The sequence below is a fragment of the Lathyrus oleraceus genome, chromosome 6, assembly GCF_024323335.1.
Source record: "Lathyrus oleraceus cultivar Zhongwan6 chromosome 6, CAAS_Psat_ZW6_1.0, whole genome shotgun sequence".
Lineage (NCBI taxonomy): Eukaryota > Viridiplantae > Streptophyta > Magnoliopsida > Fabales > Fabaceae > Lathyrus > Lathyrus oleraceus.
This window is the reverse complement of record NC_066584.1, coordinates 369,039,894-369,061,910: the sequence shown is the minus strand read 5'-3', so window position 1 is coordinate 369,061,910 and position 22,017 is coordinate 369,039,894. Positions and strand designations below refer to the sequence as shown.

General features: G+C 35.1%; 1 protein-coding gene across 1 annotated transcript; it reads left to right on the top strand.

Moving 5' to 3' along the window:
* Positions 1-12,413: 12,413 nt before the first annotated feature.
* LOC127094940 (rho GTPase-activating protein 2) lies at positions 12,414-15,422 on the top strand. The gene is made up of 4 exons (XM_051033697.1): positions 12,414-12,923; positions 13,715-13,835; positions 13,930-14,280; positions 14,388-15,422. The coding sequence occupies exons 1-4, from the start codon at positions 12,598-12,600 to the stop codon at positions 15,045-15,047; spliced, it is 1,458 nt and encodes a 485-aa protein (XP_050889654.1). The 5' UTR covers positions 12,414-12,597; the 3' UTR covers positions 15,048-15,422.
* Positions 15,423-22,017: the final 6,595 nt, after the last annotated feature.

Here is a 22,017-nt window from a genome sequence, read left to right as displayed (position 1 = left end):
AAAGGTATTATGTTAGGATACTCAGAACGCTCTAAAGGCTACAGAGTATACAACACAGAAACCAAAATTGTGGAAGAATCAATTCATGTCAGATTTGATGATAAGCTTGACCCTGAAAAGTCAAAGCTAGTTGAAAATTTTGCAGATTTAGAAATCACTCTTGCAGAATCTGATAAAGCTCCAGAAGCAACTGTCACTCAGAACTCTGAAGAAATTAAATCCCCAGAAATCCCAAAGAAAGTTAAAAGTCGTATCAACGTATCTGAAGATTTGATTCTGGGAAACAAGGACGAACCTGTCAGAACCAGATCTACCTTCAGGACTTCTGAAGATACTCCTCTGGGACTAGTGTCTTTGATTGAGCCTACGTCCTGTGATGAAGCACTTCAAGATAACGACTGGGTTTCAGCCATGCAAGAAGAATTAGATCAATTCACAAAGAATGATGTCTGGGATCTTGTTCCAAAGCCCAGAGGCACTCACGTTATTGGAACCAGATGGGTATTCAGAAACAAGCTGAATGAGAAAGGAGAAGTCGTCAGAAATAAAGCTCGACCGGTAGCTCAAGGTTATAGTCAACAAGAAGGTATTGACTATAATGAAACCTTTGCTCCAGTCGCAAGGTTAGAATCTATTCGTCTTCTTGTATCTTTTGCTATAAACCACTCTATCAAATTATATCAAATGGATGTCAAGAGTGCATTCCTTAATGGTTATATTTCAGAAGAAGTGTATGTCAACCAACCTCCAGGTTTTGAAAATCCAAATTTTCCAGAACATGTTTTTAAACTTAAAAAATCTTTATATGGACTTAAACAAGCTCCCAGAGCTTGGTATGAACGTTTAAGCAATTTTCTTCTGGAAAACAATTTTATCAGAGGAAAAGTTGACTCCACACTCTTCTGTAAGAACCTTAACAATGATCTCATGATATGCCAGATATACGTTGATGATATTATTTTTGGTTCAGTTAACGCCTCTGTTTGTCAAGAATTCTCTAAGTTAATGCAGGCAGAATTTGAAATGAGCTTAATGCAAGAACTAAAGTTCTTTCTGGGAATTCAAATTAACCAAACTTCAGAAGTTACATACGTTCATCAAAGCAAATACATTAAAGATGTTCTAAATAAATTTGATATGGCTGACTGCAACTCTGCAAAAACTCTCATGCATCCGACATGCATTCTTGAAAAAGAAGAAGTAAGCAAAAAGGTTTGTCAGAAGCTCTATCGAGGTATGATAGGCTCTCTTCTCTATCTGACTGCTACTCGTCCTGATATTCTCTTTAGTGTCTGTCTCTATGCCAGATTCCAATCAGATCCTAGAGAATCTCATTTAACAACAGTTAAGAGAATTCTCAAGTATCTGAAAGGAACTCCTAACCTGGGCCTGATGTATGAGAAAACATCAGAGTATAGACTTTCGGGTTACTGTGATGCAGATTATGCAGGAGATAGATTAGAACGAAAAAGCACATCTGGAAATTGCCAGCTTCTGGGAAACAATCTGATATCCTGGGCCAGCAAGAGACAGTCAACTATTGCTCTATCTACTGCAGAAGCAGAATATATCTCAGCATCACTGTGCACAACTCAGATGCTCTGGATGAAGAATCAGTTAGAAGATCTGCAAATCTTCGAGAGTAACATTCCTATCTTCTGTGATAATACTGCTGCCATTTGTCTAAGTAAGAATCCCATTCTACACTCCAGAGCTAAGCACATTGAAATAAAACATCATTTTATCAGAGACTATGTTCAGAAAGGAATAGTAACATTGAAGTTCATTGATACAGATCATCAATGGGCAGATATATTTACTAAGCCTTTAGCTGAAGATAGATTTCTTTTTATCTTAGAAAATCTGAACATTCAAAATTGCCCTGAATAAATTGTGCCTCTGAAGATGTAAAATGAGACTCTGACATAAACAAACAAGTTTCTGTCTCTGACTCTGATACTTCTACCAAGTTAAGAAGATATCTGAGTTAGAAATCTCCAGGAACCAATCCTTTGGTATTCCTGAAGATCAGATACATCAAAACACGTGGAGCACTCAGCGTCTAACCTTGGAACTTCTAGACAGCTGTCCAGAAGAAATTCAAAGGCCAGACGATTGAGATCTCCTCGAGCAGTGTGCATACTGTTGGGATTAGACATTCATTAATGAGCCTTAATCATTTTTCCCCCAAGCGTGCTAACTTGAGTTATGTGCTAACGCTGAATTGTGTGTCGTTTTGCATGTGTTTTCGTTTAGGGTATTTAAACACTCCTCTCACATTTCACACACTTATCACTCTCACTCACTCTCAAACCCTCTCTGAAGCATTTCTACAAACACTTCATCTTCATCTTCTTCATCAACTATGGATGCTCAACAACAACAAGTTTTCAACTTTTCTCAACAAATGGAATCCAACACCACTGCCCAAAGTTCAAGCATTTCCACTCCAACAGTTACAGGCGTTTCCATTACTCCAGTGTACAAGGAACCCCATGTTCTTGATCGTCAACCTCATATCAACCTAGCAACCCCCTTTGAGGGACTGGAAGTGTTATGTGAAACACTGGTGGACTTCGACAACATGAGGAGAAATGGAGTAGATCTTACTGAAGAACTCCGTCAACAAGGGTGGGAAAACTACTTCCAAAGGCTTTATGGCCCTGTTTACCCAAATCTCATCAAAGAATTCTGGAGATTTGCTGACGCTGATGACCATTTCATCGTCTCCTACGTATTGGGGGTAAAGATAGTGATCACTGAAAAGTCAATTGCTTCTTTGCTAAACATGGAGAAAACTGGAGGAAGAAGAATCTACGACATCAACCCTAGATCAAGGTACATTGCTCAAGTAATCAATCCCACCATCTTCAAACCTAACACTGAAGGCAATCCATCAAAGAACAAAGAACTTCATCAGAACCTCAGAGTATGGCTCAAGATCATTCTGGGAACCATTCATCATCGCCCAGCATCAAACTCCTCTGACTACATCAATACAAATCAGAAGTGCATTCTGTATTGCATTCACAAGGGTTTGAAGCTCTGCCTTCCTGCAATACTCTTCAGATATCTCAGAGACTCTGTAAGGGAGACAAGAAACAACATGAAACCCAGAACCTACATCCCCCTGGGAAGACTGTTGTCTGATGTTCTGATCGAGAATGGGCTGGTAGATCATCTGGAGAAGAACAAACTGATGGAAGATCTGGCGATAGATACTGGAAAGCCTCTGAACGCCAGAAATCTCAAGAGCATGGGAATCTTGAAGAAGATTCAAGTCAGACCCACGCTGGACACCTCCTGGGACGCTTTGAAAGATCAGAGGAAGCTGCCCCATGGTCTTGCAAGGTTCTTCAAGAATGAACCCAGAGACGCTATCCTCTTCTATATGCAGCGTCTGAAGGATGAAGGAGTTGACATCTCTGACTTCAGACTGGACGATTGTCTAGATTCAGAAGAAGACTTTGTCAGGTTCAAAAGAGGTCCCTCTGAAAAGAAATCTTCAAAGGCCAAGAAAGCAAGGCTAGGAGAGACTTCTGGAACCAGATCTCCAGCACCTCTGCAAGTAACTACTGGTACGTCTGCTCCCTCTATTCCCTCTGAACATCTTATGGCTTCTTCTAATCCTCTCCCAACAGCACCTATATACACATCCTCTGAAACCCCACCTTCTACAACCAGAACCTCACAACCTCTACCCAATTTTAATCTTGCTCACACTACCACTTCCTCTTCATCATCTTCAGCCCCAGAATCACCTCCATACCTTAACCTCTCCTCTGACCCAGAACACTCTGACCCTAACTCTCCAACCATAGCCCAAATTCAGGCTCAAAACCTCGCTTCACAACAACTAACACAACCTGAAGTAACTTCACCACCACAACAAACAACAAACACACCCTCTAAAGCTCAACCCTCTGACCTCCACACCTCTGATATCACCCTACCAAACACCTCCGCTGAACCTGAACCTGAACCTGAACCTGAACCTGAAGCTGAACCTGAACCTCTAACACTAAACCTCAGCCCTCCAAATTCTCCACCTCATACCTCTGAACCTGACCTTTCTATACCTACCCTTGAGGAAGCCATCATGCTGTTCACAGGGGCTTCAGTTCAGAAGGTCAAGTCTCTGACCAGTAACTCTGGCATCAGTGATGATCCCGATTCTGTAAGGACACACTGGAACAGAGTCATTGGCTGGATGACCTCTGAGGCTTTTAAACTGAAGCACATCTCTGAACAAGTCAGAAACGACTTTATCAGAGATGCTGAGGCAAGACTACAGGAGAGACTTGCAAAAGAAGCTGAAGAAGAAGCCAGAAGGCTGGAGGAAGAAAGAGCAAGGGAAGCTGAAATCCTAAGGGCAAAGGAAGCTGAAGTTAAAGCTCTGGCCGATGTTGCTGCTGCTGCCGAAGCTGAAGCACAAGCTACTGCTGAAGCTGAAGCAAAGGCCGCTGCTGAAGCACAACAGACTCTGACTCAGGGGGAGTCCTCATCTGTTGTTCCTATGGTTCTCCAGACGCTGGAAGAACTGAAGAAAGATCAGAAGGAACTCCGTGCCAGAATGGATAAACAAGACACTGTCAACGACAACATTCAGAACATGCTAGCTCAATTGCTTCAGAGAATGCCTCCGCCTCCCAACCCCTAGGCACTTAGGATTTTGTTTGCCTGTTGTTTTGCTTTCCTTGTTTCTGATGTTTACTTGTTCTTTTTGCCCTTGTCTCCGTTGCCTTTTTATCTGAATATAATGCTTTTCATTTGAATTTCTTTTTTTTTGCTATGTCTTTTTTATTCTGACAAAAAGGGGGAGAAGTCATTAATAGCTCTGATGAAAATACTGTCTAAATACCTTAAGCACTCTGCAACATATTTTTCTTAAAAATAAATTTATCTAACACTAGACTTAAGAAATTGCAGAAGGTATCAAGAAACCTCATTGCCTGGAAGCTCTGGTAAGGACTTCTGAACTCCCTAGCCTATCTCAGGGGGAGCTCTTGTCTATCTGATCTGATATTGTTTATGTTTCATCTGCTAATTGAGTTTGTTTTGTCATCATCAAAAAGGGGGAGATTGTAAGAACAAAAAATTGTTCTACAACAGATTCCATGATTTTGATGATAACAAAGGATGAAACCAAAAATGGCACCCTAACGAAAAGTTTCTAAGTGTGCAGGGTTCTAAGGAAAGAAGGAAGAGATCTGATGACGTCATCAGATACAGAATCATATCAGATACAAATTATCAGAAGACCAGAAGTAGAAACACGTTCAAGAAAGTCTAACTCTGAGCAAAATATCAGAAGCATCTGAACAAGAAGTACGCTCTAGAAGTTCTGACTCTGAACAACGGTATGTCAAACTTCAGAAGCTCTCAGCGCTATCTGAAGAAACCATCAGAACTCAAAAGAGATCAACATCAGAAGATTAGATAGCAAGATTCCAAGATTCCCAGAAACATGAAGACTCTGATCATGGATTTGCTAATAAAGAAAGAGTAACGTTAACTTCAAATAAAGGTTTGGAAATGGATTTCCTAATACAGAAAGAGACGTTAACTCCAAATTCAAATGAAAAGGAACTATATTTGGAAAGAAGTCATTCGAGGAGAAAAAGTAGTGTTGGCATGAAGCTATATAAGTTATGGCATTAATTCAAATTATTGGCCATCAATTTCAACGACTACTTCACTCCTATATAAAGGACTGCAATCAACATTGAGAATTATTATAGAGAACATACTGAAACATCAACACACATAAAAACGTTTTATTCTCTCAATCTTCACGAAGCTTTTGCTTATAACGTGAAACACTTTTTGTTCTTACTGTTGTAATATTTGCTTATCTTAGAAGCACTCTAGATTACATAAGTCTTTATCTTTGTTGTATTTCCTCAAGTGACTCTGCGCAGTCTGTATACTTGAGAGGACTAAGAGATCCTTCTCTTAGACGTTGTTTGTAATCAATCGTTCAAGATTAGTGGATTAAGTCCTTGTTGAAGGCAAAATCACCTTGGCCGGGTGGACTGGAGTAGCTTTGTGTTATAAGCGAACCAGTATAAAATTCCTTGTGTGGTTTTTATTTTAAAAAGTGCTTATTTTCCAAAACAATTCAAACCCCCCTTTCTTTTTTTTCTCACCTTCAATAACAATCCTAATTTTTCTGATAAAGAAAGCATTACAAACATTGCACAGTGAAATTAACAACAAACATCATATATTAAGGAAATTATCAATTCAGAGTCATTACACGATCAATTCAGGGACACCCCATGGTACTGGGGGGTTTAGCCTCTCATATTATTCAAATAAGATACAAAATAAAATTTAGACATTACAAAAGTAAGGGAATTCCGTTGATCTTCAATCGTGTCCGCTCTTGAAGGATCTCCGTTCTTCACCGCTTTTGACCGCTTCAATCTTTATCATACCAAATCTGTAATCGTGAAAAGCCCCATTCTCCATATTCAAAAATCCCCTAAATAGTTCCTGATCACTAATTTGATGTAGCAAAAGTCCAAAATGCCCTCCCGAATCAGCCGTGCCAAAATACAGCAAAAACTGGAAAATGAGGTGTCCAAGCCAACATTGGCCGTGTTAGGCAACACGACAGGCCGTGTTGGTTGTCTGGCACCCATGGATTGACACGCCCCTTCCAGGGAGGCTGACACGGGCACCCGTGTTAGCCCTCTGTTTTAGTGCTCTGGCTCTCCTCTCCTGGCACGGGATATGATGGGCAACACGGGTGGCCGTGTCCGGGCTACTGTTTGTCCAATTTCCTCTTCCGACGGGCCCGAAACGTCTGATTCCCTTGGCGATCCCTCTGGTATTCTTGCTTACACCTGAAACCAGCAAAACTACCACAAAGAGACATGAAATAGAGTATAATGATGTAAACCCCATATAATCAACAAATTGAAATAACAATGCAAAACATCTCATTTACTAAACAGAACGACAAAACAGGTAGATAATATGTTACCAACTTCGTGAAATTATGCCGAATGAGTGTCAAAAAACAAGTAGAATTGGAAACTGATCAAACACTCAAGTGGATTTAGACTTAATTAAAATTTTAGCATGCAATAATTGTTAATCTCTTGAGTCTAAAATTATTGAATTAAATCAAATAATTATGAAATTTGAGAAATGTCAAATTGATTTAGAAAATGTGTTAAGTAGTAAAAAAAATTCAAATGATAAATATGGTCCTGGCTATACTAAGTTTGATAAACCTAGTACAAGTCAAACCATATTTGAAAAGGCTACTAACAAATTTAACAATGAAGAATCAAAGATAGAACATCTTGTAAATGATCATAAAAGTCCTTATAAAAAGAATCATGTTTTTAGACCTATTTCTTTCTATTGTAAAGCAAAAGGCCATAATACTAATGTTTTCTACATAAAAAATTATGGTATTCCTTATAGTGAGTATGTATGGGTGGGGAAGGTATCTAACCCAAAAGGACCAAAAGAAAATTAGGTACCTAGATGTAACTAATTATTTTGTAGGTACTTGAAGGTCTTATGCTAGCATTGCCAAATAAAGATTGATCCTTCAAGACACAAGACCATATGAGATGATAGTTCTAAAAGTTTCATTGATCGAAAAGATGTTTTGAAGAAACATCAACATTGATATCAAATTTGACATCAAATCCTTATGAATGAGATAAGTGTTTAATTTTGTTCTATTAATTTTAAATCATAATAATACATCCTTCATATGTTATCACTTTACTTTGTCTTTTATTCTATGTTGTCTTCTTTTTTATGATGTCAAAAGAGGGAGAAATAGTAGGTGTTGTATTTGTTCTTGTTCATAATATTTTAAGGGGAGAAAGTCTTGAATTATAAAAGCAAGAGGGAGATATATAAGATAAGGGGATATTCTAGTTGCTAATCAACATTTAAAAAACTTACACGTTAAAGCAACTCATTGATGAACAAGTAAATTTTCAAAGGATGTTTAGTCATCATCAAAAAGCGGGAGAATGTGAAGAAGAGTTCTTCTTGTCCTTGATTATAGTTTAAATTAAGACAAACGCATCAACAAAAAGAAGTCAAAGCTTGAAGACTAGATCGATCAAGTTCAAATGATCATAAGCTTTGGAAAGTCAATGAAAGAATAAAGATGGTTGAGTATTATTTACAATTCAAGTATATATATCTTAATTACTCATGATTATCATGATCCTTTCATCTTGTGCATGCATTCATTTTAACATCATGTGGAAACTTGTTTGAAACTTAATTTTTAAGTATTTTACAAATTTCTATAAGGCGTAACCGGTTTAACCAATTGGTTAACTGGTTACATAAACATAAAAATGGTTTTTTAGAAGATTGTTTCAAACATTCTGTTTTTGGTAAATTGTGGAATTTGAACCCGCCGTAACAGAACATTAAAACTGCAACAATTTGCACCGGTTACATAAACGTAAAATACCTTAATTTTTGAAAAAGTATCAGGTGTAACTAGTTACAACATTTCTGGTAACCGGTTACACATTCGAAAATTTCAAATTTTACACATCACTTCAGCTGTAACCGGTTACGCTTATTGTGTTAACCGGTTACCACTGAAGTAGTGACACTTTTTCATGAAAAATATGATTCCAATATTTTGCAACTTTCATACATCAAACATGACAATGTTTCATGAATATACTCTCTTTCAGAAGGGTATATTACATATATATATATACTTGTGGTTTCAGTTTTCAAAAAAGAAACTCTTAGACATAAAACTTGTATATTCAAAAGAGATCTTTGATATACAACTTTCATATCTCAAAATCTAAACAAGTTTCTACACTTTCAAATATTAAACTTTCTGCATGAACTTTCATACATATTCATTAAAGTTTCATTCATATTATTCTGAGCACTTAGGTGTATATGTTTGGATTTTTATTAATACATAATTGATTCAAAATCTATAACTTCTGTTACAAACTCAGATTTGTGTATACCTTGTTGTCCAAGATTGTTGGAAACAAGAGAGTGAAAAAGAAAGGATTGTTTTCTTTTTTTCTCATGTTGCTTATGTTAAAAGATTGTATGATACGTTTTGGTGGAAGACTTGTACAAAGATCTGATATAGTGGAAAATCTCTCACAGGGAGTGAGGGGACTGTATTACTCTTGGTTGGAAAAAGGAACGAGAACTAGTATATATTGTTGTGTCTTTTATTTTTTGCATTTATTTTTCAGCATATTTTCTTTCATATCAGTTCTGAAAAATAATAAAACCAGTGATAACACATAAAATCGAGAAAATTCCAATAAATTTAATTCACCCCCTCCCTTAGAGACCGTACATAAACTTACATTGATGAGTCCTCACCCCAAAAGACAGGGAAAGATAGTTCTTCTAAGGATATAAGTGTGATAACAGAGAACTTGATCAATGATGAAATTCACAAAGAGGCTCCTCATCCACCATCAGAACAAGACATTATTAAAGACAAAGAGGAAGCGAACAAGAGGAAGATAGACAATAGACCTTAACTTAACTACCTCTAGATTAGATTGTTGCAAAGGATCATCCGTTCGATTAGATACTTGGCGATATCAAAAACGGTGTAAGTATGAGATCTTAGGTAAAACATTTATGTAAGTATTCTGGTTTCATATCTGAAATTCAACCTAACAATATATATGATGTTTTACTTGATAAGGGGATGACTCCTTTCTATGCAAGAAGAACTCATTCAATTTAAACAAAATGACGTTTGAGACCTTATTCCACGTCCTAAAGTTAAAAACGTCATTGACACTAGATGTGTGTTTAGGAACAAATTGGATGAAAATGGAAAATACACCAACTGATCCAATTGTAAAATTGGGAAACACATAAGACGATATTATGGTTGATAAGGAAATGTATCGGAGATTAGTAAAAAAACCTATATACCTCTCACATACTAGACTTTATGTTGCTTTTACTGTTAGCTTAATTAACCAATTTATGCATCGGCTAACAAAAATTCACTTACATGTTGTGCTCCAAATTATACAGTATTTGAAAGGAACACCTGGTAGAGGAATTTTGTTTGAAAGAAATGGGAGTGTGGGTCTTGAAGCCTATACTGATGCCGGCTATGCGGGGTCAATTGTGGATAGGATACCAACTACCGATTATTGCATTTTCCTAGATGGAAATTTTGTGACATGGAAGAGTGAAAAATAAAGTGTAGTATCAAGATCTAGTGATGAAATAAAGTTCAAGAAAATCGCACAAGGGATATGCGAATTACTATGGTTTTAATAGATCTTATAAGACTTTAGGATAAAGTGTGATGAACAAATGAAACTTTATGATGATAAATCTACTATTAGCATGACCCATATGTGTCATTCCAAGGTAACCTTGCAGATCCTATAATAAAAGGGGTGAACAACAATAAATTTAAAAAAATTGTTTTCAAGTTGGGAATGATCAATATACATTCACCAACTTGATGGGGAGTGTTGTAAATAATTTATTCTAGTATTGTTATTTTTAGTACTATTAGTAATAATAAATGTTTAGATCTTTAGTAAAGGTCCATTATATTTAAATACTCTATATATTGAGATTAATTCTTGTATATTTATCATATAAATATATAATATTTATATTCTTAACAATTCACACCTCCCTTCATAAAATATAAGGGTGCTAGAAAGTTAAATAAACTTGCATTGTTCCATATATCTGGAACTCATTTGATTTAGAGACCCACCTTTGCTTATCACGACCGTCAAATATATATGTGTAACAACAATATCTTCAATGATCATATGCAGACAAGTAACAACAACCATGTGCATACTACAATTGGGAAACCTTATAAATTGAGGGTTAAACTCTTAAGTATGATCACTAACTTCATACTTTATTATTACCCGAATGGACCTACTGATGGATCCAAAAGGGAGCATTCAAATTGGGTTAAAGCAACCACATAAGTGAGAGAGAAGCATATATTCACTTGAAACCTTACAACATTAGGTATATGAATCTTTTCACTTCTAAAATGCTCAATTTTAAGACATTAGGTATACAAGTCATTTCCCATATAACATGTTAAACCCTAATTTTTCAAACAATATTAAACTTCTAGCTCACACTTGTATCATAATAATCTCCCCATTAAGTATGAGTTCATCTACTTATATGGTCTATCTCGAACGGAATCTCTTTCATCCACATACACTTGCACTATTGTTGACACTCTTACAACGTCCTAGACACTTCAACAAGACATGCCATCTGACCACCACATTATTAGAAAGACTTTAAATACAAGAGTCAGTCCCTTGGTTGAACCATCAACTCTGATATTATTGTTGGATTAGGAGAGAAGCATTCATATTTGGTCAAGAAAAACCGCACAAAGGAGAGAAACGCCACATATTCACATAAAACTTTAAGACATTAAATATATGAGTCATTTCACTTTTACAAATGATGTAAGACTTTAAAATCATACTTGTATCATTACACCTACCTTATTTTGACATCTCATCGTCTCTTTAGATACACACTTACTTAGAGATGGAGTGGTAATGTCACAAATAAAGTCTATATCACAACTCTGATACATACTTAAATGCTTCTTATATGAGTAATAAGAATAAGATTAGAAATTTCTCTAACATACTTAGATCATTACACTCTTCGTCTCAAAATAACTAACTTATATTAAATAAAAAAAATTCTCAAAATGATTAATCTCTTTCAATTTTTAACATGATATTATTTTATTATTTTTCGATTGTTTAATTTAATTAATAGTATCACTTCCCTCACATTTAATTCAATATCTACTACTTTAAATTCGATCGTTACACCAAATACAATGTATTGGATGTGATGGAGAGTTCCATATTAATTAGGACATTATTGTAATTTCATTCATACATATTTTATATATAATTAGTAATTAAATAACTAATTTTAGGAGGGAGAGAGTAGTTTGATGTATATATGAATCATATCCATATTCTAAGGCAAGTGGATATATTGAAGATTGCATGCATGTTTATTTCTCCATTACTACGGAAAATAAATAATCATTGGAAAACTAATGATAGTGTGGATTTGCTAAACCAACCTTCAATGAAGACTAGTATAATGGATCAAATGATAGATAGTGATAGTGTTTTAGGAAGCAGTGATTAATAGTATATTTATGGTAGTACTAAAAATAATGATTAACACTCTCTAACACAAAAAATTAGATACACCTAAATCAGTAACCCAAACTCACTAACCAAACATAAAGACAAATTAACATTTTATATTTTAGCTAAAAAAAAAAGTAGAATGGCAGTATGGTAATTCAGTTGAAGACAGGGGTCAAAAACAAGAAAAGGCATTTATAGAAACGATAGAAAGAATTTGAAAGTAGTGTCCGTTTGAATTTAGAAGTTGAATTTAAAATCTATGTTATGATAGAAAAGCTTCATTGTTCTGAGTAGAAAATTGAATGCAACCAACGCAACACATTAACTAAACGCACTTTTCTACCTCTCTCTCAAAATTTAAACCACACTGTCCTTTCTTCTTCTCCACCCACAAGAGAGAGAAACAATTATGACGGGACTTGTCATGGTTACCAGAGGCGGTGGTTGCGGTGGAGGAAGTAAGAGAACACGAGCAGCACGAGCGGCTGAAGAAGAAGAGGAACAGCAGAACCAGCTTTCACTTGTGGCGTTGCTTTTAGCTGCGATTAGGAAATCTATGGTGGCATGCAGAGTAGAGAGGCCGGATGAAGTGATTTCAACCGTTCATCAAATGGAGATCGGATGGCCGACGGATGTTCAGCATATTACGCATGTTACGTTTGATCGGTTTAATGGTTTTCTTGGGCTTCCTGTTGAGTTTGAAGTTGAGATCCCTGGTCGTGTTCCCAGTGCTAGGTACATTCTACTTTTACTTTATCTTTATTTATTTTTAAAGATTTTTCTTTCTTTTTTTTTTGTGTGGGAAATTAGTTGGTTTTGTTAGATTTCAAATGGGTCTAAAACAAAATTTGATTTTTTTTTTTGGGAAGATCCTTTGGTGTAATGGCTGTGTTTCTATTTGTGCAAGATTGTTATCTTTCTTGTGTACACTGAAGCCGAATTGTGCTCCTAAGCAAAAACTGAAAACACAAGTGGTGATTGACGCTAGACTTGGTAGGGATAATCAGTGTTTGATCCTCTGCAACTGTGATTGGGAGAGGGCAGGAACCACTTGATGCCCGAACCCGATCTCCCCCAACAAGGATTTGTTTGGATAAACAGCTGAATTAAACTCATAGCATAATTGTTTGTCATATAAGTATTTGAGTATAGGTTATTTCTGTAACAAAAGATAAACTAAAGTCTTGTCGAGTGTATGAAAACAACTATGAATATGTCTCACGTAGTTTTCGTAGCTCTTCCAATCAGGCTTCAGGTCCTATACTTATACTTGCAAAATGGGGATACTTCATATTTTTTGGGGTTTTGTACACAGCACATCAGAACTCCTTGGGCAAATTTCGTTGATACATGAACTGTTCTATCTCATTTACAGTTTTTATTAGATATTTGATGCTATGATATTTTTTGAAAGTTAAGCTAGAATTTTTTAAATCTTAGTTTTAGTGTTACGTATCTAGAATTTCTTGTACCTGTGTTTGTTGAAATCGTTCTGACTTGCAATTCACTCTCATCTATGCTTGCAGTGTAAGTGTGTTTGGAGTCTCAGCAGAATCTATGCAGTGTTCTTATGATTCAAAAGGAAACAGTGTCCCCACTATTCTCATGTTAATGCAGGATCGTTTATATTCACAGGGAGGATTGAAGGTACTGAGAGTGTATGATCCTACTTTAACATTGTTAAGGTCCTGTGAGGAGTCTTTTCAAGCTAATCTGTTTTCTCATTTTAATGTAATTTCAGGCTGAAGGTATATTTCGCATAAACCCAGAAAATAGTAAAGAGGAGCATGTGAGGAACCAGTTGAATAGCGGTATTGTGCCAGATGACATTGATGTCCACTGCTTGGCGGGACTGATCAAAGCGTGGTTCCGAGAGCTTCCTTCCGGAGTGCTAGATGGTCTTTCCCCTGAACAAGTTCTTCAATGCAACACAGAAGAAGAATCTTTTGAGCTTGTGAAGCAGCTTAAACCAACCGAGTCAGCCTTACTCAGCTGGGCTATTGATCTCATGGCTGATGTTGTCCAAGAAGAGGAATATAACAAAATGAATGCGAGAAACATTGCAATGGTTTTTGCTCCAAACATGACTCAGGTAAAAACATTCAAACCCTTTGCTTCATGTTCACATGTTCCTCTTTTCTTTGGAGGTTATCCTTATTTTGTTTGCATGTTCATGTTGTTGTTTGTCTTGTGAAACAGATGTCTGATCCTCTAACTGCACTAATGCATGCGGTTCAAGTGATGAACTTGCTAAAGACGTTGATAATGAAGACCCTTAGGGAGCGTGAAGAAACAGCCACAGGTGGATATTCACCCATGTCATTTCGCACATCATTTCGTCGGTCAGAGGATGAATACGACAGTCAGCGAGAAACAGCAACATGTGGATATTCACCCATGTCCTTTCGCTCATCGTATCGTCCATCTGAGGATGAATATGACAGTCAACTAGAAATAGAAGCAAGCGGTGAATTGAAAGGGACCAAATCAGATTTCAATGATCACACTCATTACAGAAATAGTAGCGAAGAGGAATTGGAGGCTGAATCTCTGAGCGAGATAGAAGAATGTTTCTTAAAACAGTTGGACGAGAACGTGAATACCAAAGAATTCTCAGAAGAATCTGTAGATTATTTTCAAGAGTGTGTGAGCTCCAAAAGCTGCTGCGACTATAGTGCAGAACCGGCTTTATCAATTACTGATAGCAAAACTGTTCATTCATGCGTGAGTTCTGACAAAGAAAAGATAAATGCTGACGTAATCATTCCGTTACTAGGGTGGACAGACACAGATGATGTGGAGATGGTTGACAAATTCACAGACTCAGTTTCGCCAGTGCCGCTGCTTGCATCTAGCTAAAAACTTGTTTTCTTTTTAGTAGAATTTGAAGTACCTTGTTTCAGATTTTGTCTGTACTAGAAGTTGTGCATGTGTATATGATTACTACATGGAGGAGGAACTGTTTGCTTATTGTGTATCGTGGACAGGTTATGTTCAGTTTAGGGCTGAATTTGAGCTAGTTCTGTTCTGTATGTTTCTGTACTTGACAACTCTAGCCATGACAAATGAGGATGGCTATTGGGTAAGGAGTAGCTACATTTTCATTTTTCAGTTAGGTGAAAATTCTAAGCATAGTGGTGATTGATTTAGCAAAAGATGATGCTTGCAGTTTTAGTATTGTGTTTTTTGTATTATATAACCAACATTTTAGTTGAGAATCTGTCTTTTGTGGAAGTGCTGTTACTTGTTAGGTTTCGGCTGTCTATGTTTACTATAATTTCTTGATCTAAGAAAGAGCAACAAATCACATCAAGTTTTTTATGGTGACTTTAGGTATAACTCCATTTTGATATCAAACAAGTTTTTAACTACATTTAACACCAAGATCCTTTAAATATTTTATTGTAATAAATTATTTTTTTTAACAACGTGGTCATTTAAGATATCAAATTATGTACAGTTTTTTTTTTAATTTTTTTGGAAATAAGTACGTGGCATTAATGTGAGTGAGTGTTGTGTCATTATCAAAATGTTGACATGAAATAAAATATAATTAATTAATATTTATTAAATAATTATTAAATAATTATAGGTGTCACGTGTCAATGTATAAATGGTTATATATATATCAGAGATTTTTACGAGACCGGGTAGCAAGTTCCATGCACATCTTGAACGTTCTAAAAGGACCATCCAAGTCGGAGTCGTTATGGCATCCCAAGGATTAATGATGAGTTCGTTACATAATGATTAATAAGGAGTCGATTACAAGTGGTTAATAGTTGCTCCCTCCATTTCTTTTTAAGTGTCTTTTGAAAAAAATTGTTCCTTTTTAATTGTCACATACAAAGTTTAAGGTAGTATTAATTGTATTTTTGTCAAAATTATCCCTAAATAATTATTAATGAGAGAAAAGATAAAATGAATCTAATAAGAATATTATAGATAAAAAATAATTATTGTTTGAAAAGATATAATAATAGTTACTAACTAACTTTCTTTGTTCGGTCTTTGTTCCGACAATTGCCCTGAATAATTTTAAAAGCTTAGAAAAGAGGTGTCTCCCATCCTCGAAGAGAAAATGAACGATACCCATTTGCCTAATATAAATTCTAAATTAATTTATAGCGCGACCAAGTCGGATTTAAAAATTTTGTGACAGAAAAGCTCGTAGGATATAGATTTTGAGCCACATCTTCAGAAACACCTACTTTTTAGCAATCTCTGCTTGTGGACAGTGGCGGAACTGAGGGGGGACGTGGGAAGGCCACGGCCACCCCTCAACTTTTTATATTTTTTAGTTCATATATATTAAATTACTAAAACATCCTTATTTTAAATTAAAATTATTTTTTATTTTTTATTTTTCATTCAAAGTTAGGTTAAAATACAGATAAGGTAAAAAGCTCTTATCTTTCCTTTCTTTCTCATATGGGTTTGCTACCGGCACCAGAATCAGAACAGATTAAAGTGATCGGCATCTAACAGGTAAAAAACTTTATTCATTCTTCTTTTATAAAAAGTAACAAATTAAAGTGATTGCTTGATTTGTGTTTTTGATATTTTTAGGGTTCTTCTTTCTTGATATGTTAAAATAATCTATATGAGGTTTATTAAGCCAATTCATAACACTGTAATTTACAAATATAATTATACACTGTAATAAGGTTTATTTAATCATTGTTGTTGTTAATTTCTAATAGTGAAGTTACCGATATTTGAAAACGGATTAAAGTTGATTAATTAAGTTTATTAATTTTTTTCTCTTTTAATTTTTATGTTCTCTAAATTGATTTTTGGATCTGATATGATATTATAGGAAGAGTAAAGATGAATAATAGGAAAATTGATTCTTTTTTCAAAAGGAAAGCATGTGAAATTGAAAGAGAAGAGAGAGATGAAGAAATTATAATCCCGACATCCGAATCTGAAACAGTTATTGAGAATCCAACAATTGAAGAGCATCATGGTTTTGAAAATTCTTTGGAACGCGATCTTGGAAAGCGTCCTCCGATTTGACAATATCCACCAAATCAAGTGGATGCAATACGAAGAGCTTATCTAAATTGCAAGTATACTTCACATCAAATTCAAAAAGAGCTCTTGCAAATTCTTTCTAGTAGGGTGAAAAAGAGTATTCGTGAGGAAATTGGTGATTCCAAATTTTGTATCGTTGTTGATGAAGCTCGTGATGAGTCAAAAAAGGAACAAATGGCTATTGTATTAAGATTTGTTGATAAAGTTGGTTTAATACAAGAGAGATTTTCTGATGTGGCACATGTTAAAGACACCACATCTTTAACTCTTAAGGAAGCAATATGTGATATATTTTCTCGACATAACCTTGATGTTTCTAACATTTGTGGCCAAGGGTATGATGGTGCTAGCAATATGAGAGGAGAATGGAATGGTTTACAAGCCCTCTTTATGAAAGATTGTCCTTATGCATACTATGTTCATTGTTTTGCTCATCGATTGCAACTTGCATTAGTTACATCATCAAGAGAAGTCAAACCTGTTCATAAACTTTTTGAGAAGCTGATCTTTGTTGTGAATGTTGTTTGTTCTTCTATAAAGCGTCATGATGAGTTACAAGCTGCCCAATTAGAAGAAATTGCTTATTTGTTAGAGATTGATGAGATTGTAACTGGTAAAGGTGCAAATCAAGTTGGTACATTGAAACGAGCTGGAGATACTCGTTGGGGATCACATTACGATTCAATTTCTAGCTTGATAAATATGTATGAAGCAACTTGTTTATTTTTAAAAAAATTTGCAAAAGATAGAGGGAGTTATGCTACACGTGGGGATGCAGATAGTTGTTACAATTACTTAAAGGTATTTGATTTTATATTTATTTTGCACTTGATGAAAGAAATCATGGGAATAACAGATATGATTTGTCAAGCCTTACAAAAAAAATCAAGATGTAGTTAATGCTATGAACTTGGTTCGTTCAACAAAACATCTTATTCAAGGTTTGAGAGAAAATGGTTGGGATATATTGTTTACTAAAGTGGTATCTTTTTGTGAAAAACGTGGTATTGAGATTCCTGATCTTAATGATGTTCATTCAAAACAAGAGTTGGACGCTCCCGTCTTGAAGAGAATCAAGTCACAATTCAACATTACTTTAAAGTTGAAATCTTTTTCACTACCATTGACAAACAATTACAAGAGTTGAATAGCGGATTCAGTGAGCAGGCAATGGATTTGTTAACTCTTTCTTGTTCTTTATCTCCTAAGGATGGATATAAAGCTTTTAGCATTGATACTATTTGTTCTTTAGTTGAAAAATATTATCCTATGGATTTTAGTGATCAAGAGAAGAATAATTTGCAATTTCAACTCCAACATTTTCTATTTGTTGCTCGTCAAACATCAAACTTGAATAATTTATCAACTATTCAAGAACTATGTTCATGTTTGGTTGCACCTGGACAGGCTGAAACTTACTTCTTGATTGATAGACTACTTCGTCTTATCATGACTCTTCCCGTTTCTACGGTCACAACTGAGAGGTCTTTTTCAGCAATGAAAATTATTAAGACTAAGTTGAGAAACAAGATGGATGATGAGTTTCTTGGAGATAGCATGACAGTATATATTAAAAGGGAGATTAGTGCAAGCATTCGTTCGGAGTCAATTATTGACGATTTCAAGTCACTCGAAACGCGTAAAGCATTACTTTAAGGTAGTTTTAAGTCATGTAATTTAAATTTTTAGTAATTAACTTTGTATTTATTTTAACTTTAATGGTTTATTTAAAATACTATTTACATTTTATTTATAATCTTTATTTTACGTTAGCGGTCATCCCAAATTTTTTTATCTGGCTCCGCCACTTACCACACTTCATCATCATCATTCCATCTCTTTTAAACATAGTCACAATATTGAACTCAACATTGATTATCATTCAAGTCAATATTGTTTGTTGTTGTCAAGTAAGACTTGCTTGTCGAAGTTCAACTCAAATTCGGTTTTTTGTTGTTTAATAAAATATTTTGTATTATTTATTTTTGGTATTCTATCTTAATTATTTGAACTTTATTTTAGTTATTATATTCTATTATTTTAATTCTGATTTGAATTAGTTTAACTTATTTTATTGTAATTCTTTAATTTGGTCAAATTATTCTTAAATAAAGGTTGAAATGAAGTGTAAAACTATGTTATATTATTATATGTATTATCGATATTGTTGAATAAACTTTGTAATAGATTTCTGAAATATTTATTTTATTAAGTTGTGAGCGTGTGACATATTTATGAAATTTATTTTTATATTATTAGTTTATTTAATAAACGGTTCGACCGGAGGTTTAACCGATTGAGCCAATTAAATCTTAAACCGCAAGTTTCACCGATTCGATCTCCGATTCGGTTTTCAAAACATTAAAAAAAAGGGTAACAGTGAAGGTTTGATAACTTAAAAGACAAAGCTGTTAAAAAATATTTAAAGGACCAACTTGTTACAATAAAATAATTTAAATGTTCCATAGTGTAATTTTTCCAATAGCTTAATTATGCAATAGTCTTTTTAACCTCATTACAATTAATATGAAAACACCTTATAACTCGCCTTCATTCATTTTGTGTAACTTCTCTGGACAACTACTTACGTGTTACTTAACATGGTATCACAACTAAGTTGAACTCTGGTTGACATTGTTAATCGATTCTTTTTCCTCTATTTTTTTATTCTTTATGAATTCTTTCTTCTACTATTTTTGTTAAGAATCAATTATGTTAGTATCTCTATATAGAGTATTCCATAGAATATTGCTTAATAAAATAGAATATATCGTATCATATTTTCTATGTAATTAATTCAATAAGTTGTAAATCTCACTATATAATAAAATATCTGAAGTGCTATTCAAACACACAGTTTTATTTAAATGTCTTGCACTCTCTTATTTCAATATGGTATATATAGCCTATTGAAAGCCAACTGATAGTTGTTCTTTACTCGGATGACCCACTGTCTTCCGATGAGAAAAGTTTTCGGGTGACTCGTTCCAACACTTATTTTTCGTTTTTTTTTTCGGTCACCACTGATTCCGATGGCTTCCAAACACACCACCTCCATAGATAGAACCATCTGCTCTGATCCAGATTGTCCCCATAAAATCACCGCCAACCACCGTCTCACGCACCTCCAAAGCTCTCGTGTGTGGTCCTCAAGCGCCTTCATCCCTGCCACGCATGAAGACGTGTCTAGCCTCTGATCCGACTTCCTTTTTTGTCGCCTTGCTTGGTTTTCTAACCTGATTCCAGATTTGTACTTAAATTTTATTTTCCATCCATCAGCTCTCATTGGAGATACCGATTTTATCACGTTTACCAAAGTTCCAATTATCTCGTGCATGAAACAAACCGGGACATGCAACTACAACATATAGGATGATGTTGTCAAGATATGGTTTCAAGGTCAAGGATTTGATGTTCACCTAACCACACAATCTAATGATATTCCTGCCGCCAAACATTCTAAATTGAAACAAGGATATGCAAGTCTATTTGAGTAAGCTTGATGCATTGAAGGAAAATTTCAAAACCCCAATGCCTTTCATAAAAGATGCAACAACTCATGTCGAGTAATGCAGTAAGTTTTTCATGATCATGGCACTTGACAGACTACCACAAGAACTCGATTTTGTTCGTAACCAGATTTTATCAGGATATATTGTTCCTAACTATGAAGCAGTTGGTGAACAAATGTTACGCTTGGCTACACCTCATGTTTTTGTACTGGTCTCTACTCCATCTCACACTGAATCATCTGCTATTTCTTCCAACTACCATGGTCATGATGGGCGAAACGAAGGACGCAATGGCTAACACCATGGTATTTGTTGTAACTATTGCAATTATTACGACCATATTGAAGTCGAATGTCGTATAAAGGTAAGAGAACAACAACGATAACCTAGGGTTGTTGTTGTTGCTCAACCGAGTATCACTAAAGATGTTACTATATAATTACAATGAGTTCCTTCAGTTCGAAGCAGCCAATGAACCATCACCATCTGCCATTGTTACTCAGTCTGGTAATCATGTAGCCTTTGTCTCTACATCCTCTCTTCGCCCTTAGGTCCTCGACTTTGGTTCCTCTGATCATATGACCGGTAATATTTCTCTTTTATCTCACTTGTCTTATTCTGATTCTTTTCCTTTTGTCATTATGGCGGATGCTCTAAAATCAAAGTTCAAAGCCTTGGTCAGGCACACCCACTTCGAAACTTGTCTTTAGTTTATGTCCTTTATATTCCTAGTTATTATTTTAATATAATATATGTTAACAAGCTCGCTTGTACTCTTGATTGTTCAGTCCTTTTTAATGATAATTCTGTTTATGTCCATGATCGACGTATAAGACGGACGATTGTAGTAGGGAGTGAGTCTGTAGGATTATATCATTTATCCCCACCAATGGCGTGTGCTTCCATTGCTTCTTAAAACCTTACATATCAATATTTGGGTCACCCTAGCCTTAGTAAAATGCGTCTTTTAGTTCCTAGTTTTTCTAAGCTTTCGTCATTTGAGTGTCACTCGTGTCAATTAGGAAAACATACTCGTCAAACCTATTGCTAATGAGTAAATAAAAGTGATGCATCACCTTTTGATTTAGTTCATTCTGATATTTGGGGTCTTAGTCGTATCAATTCAACTTTAGGATATTATTACTTTGTAATTTTCATCGATGATTTTTCACGACATACTCGATTATTTCTAATGAAAAATCGTTAAGATGTTTTTCATATATTCCAAGAATTTCATGCCGAAATCAAAAACCAGTTTGAAACTTCCATTAAATATTACG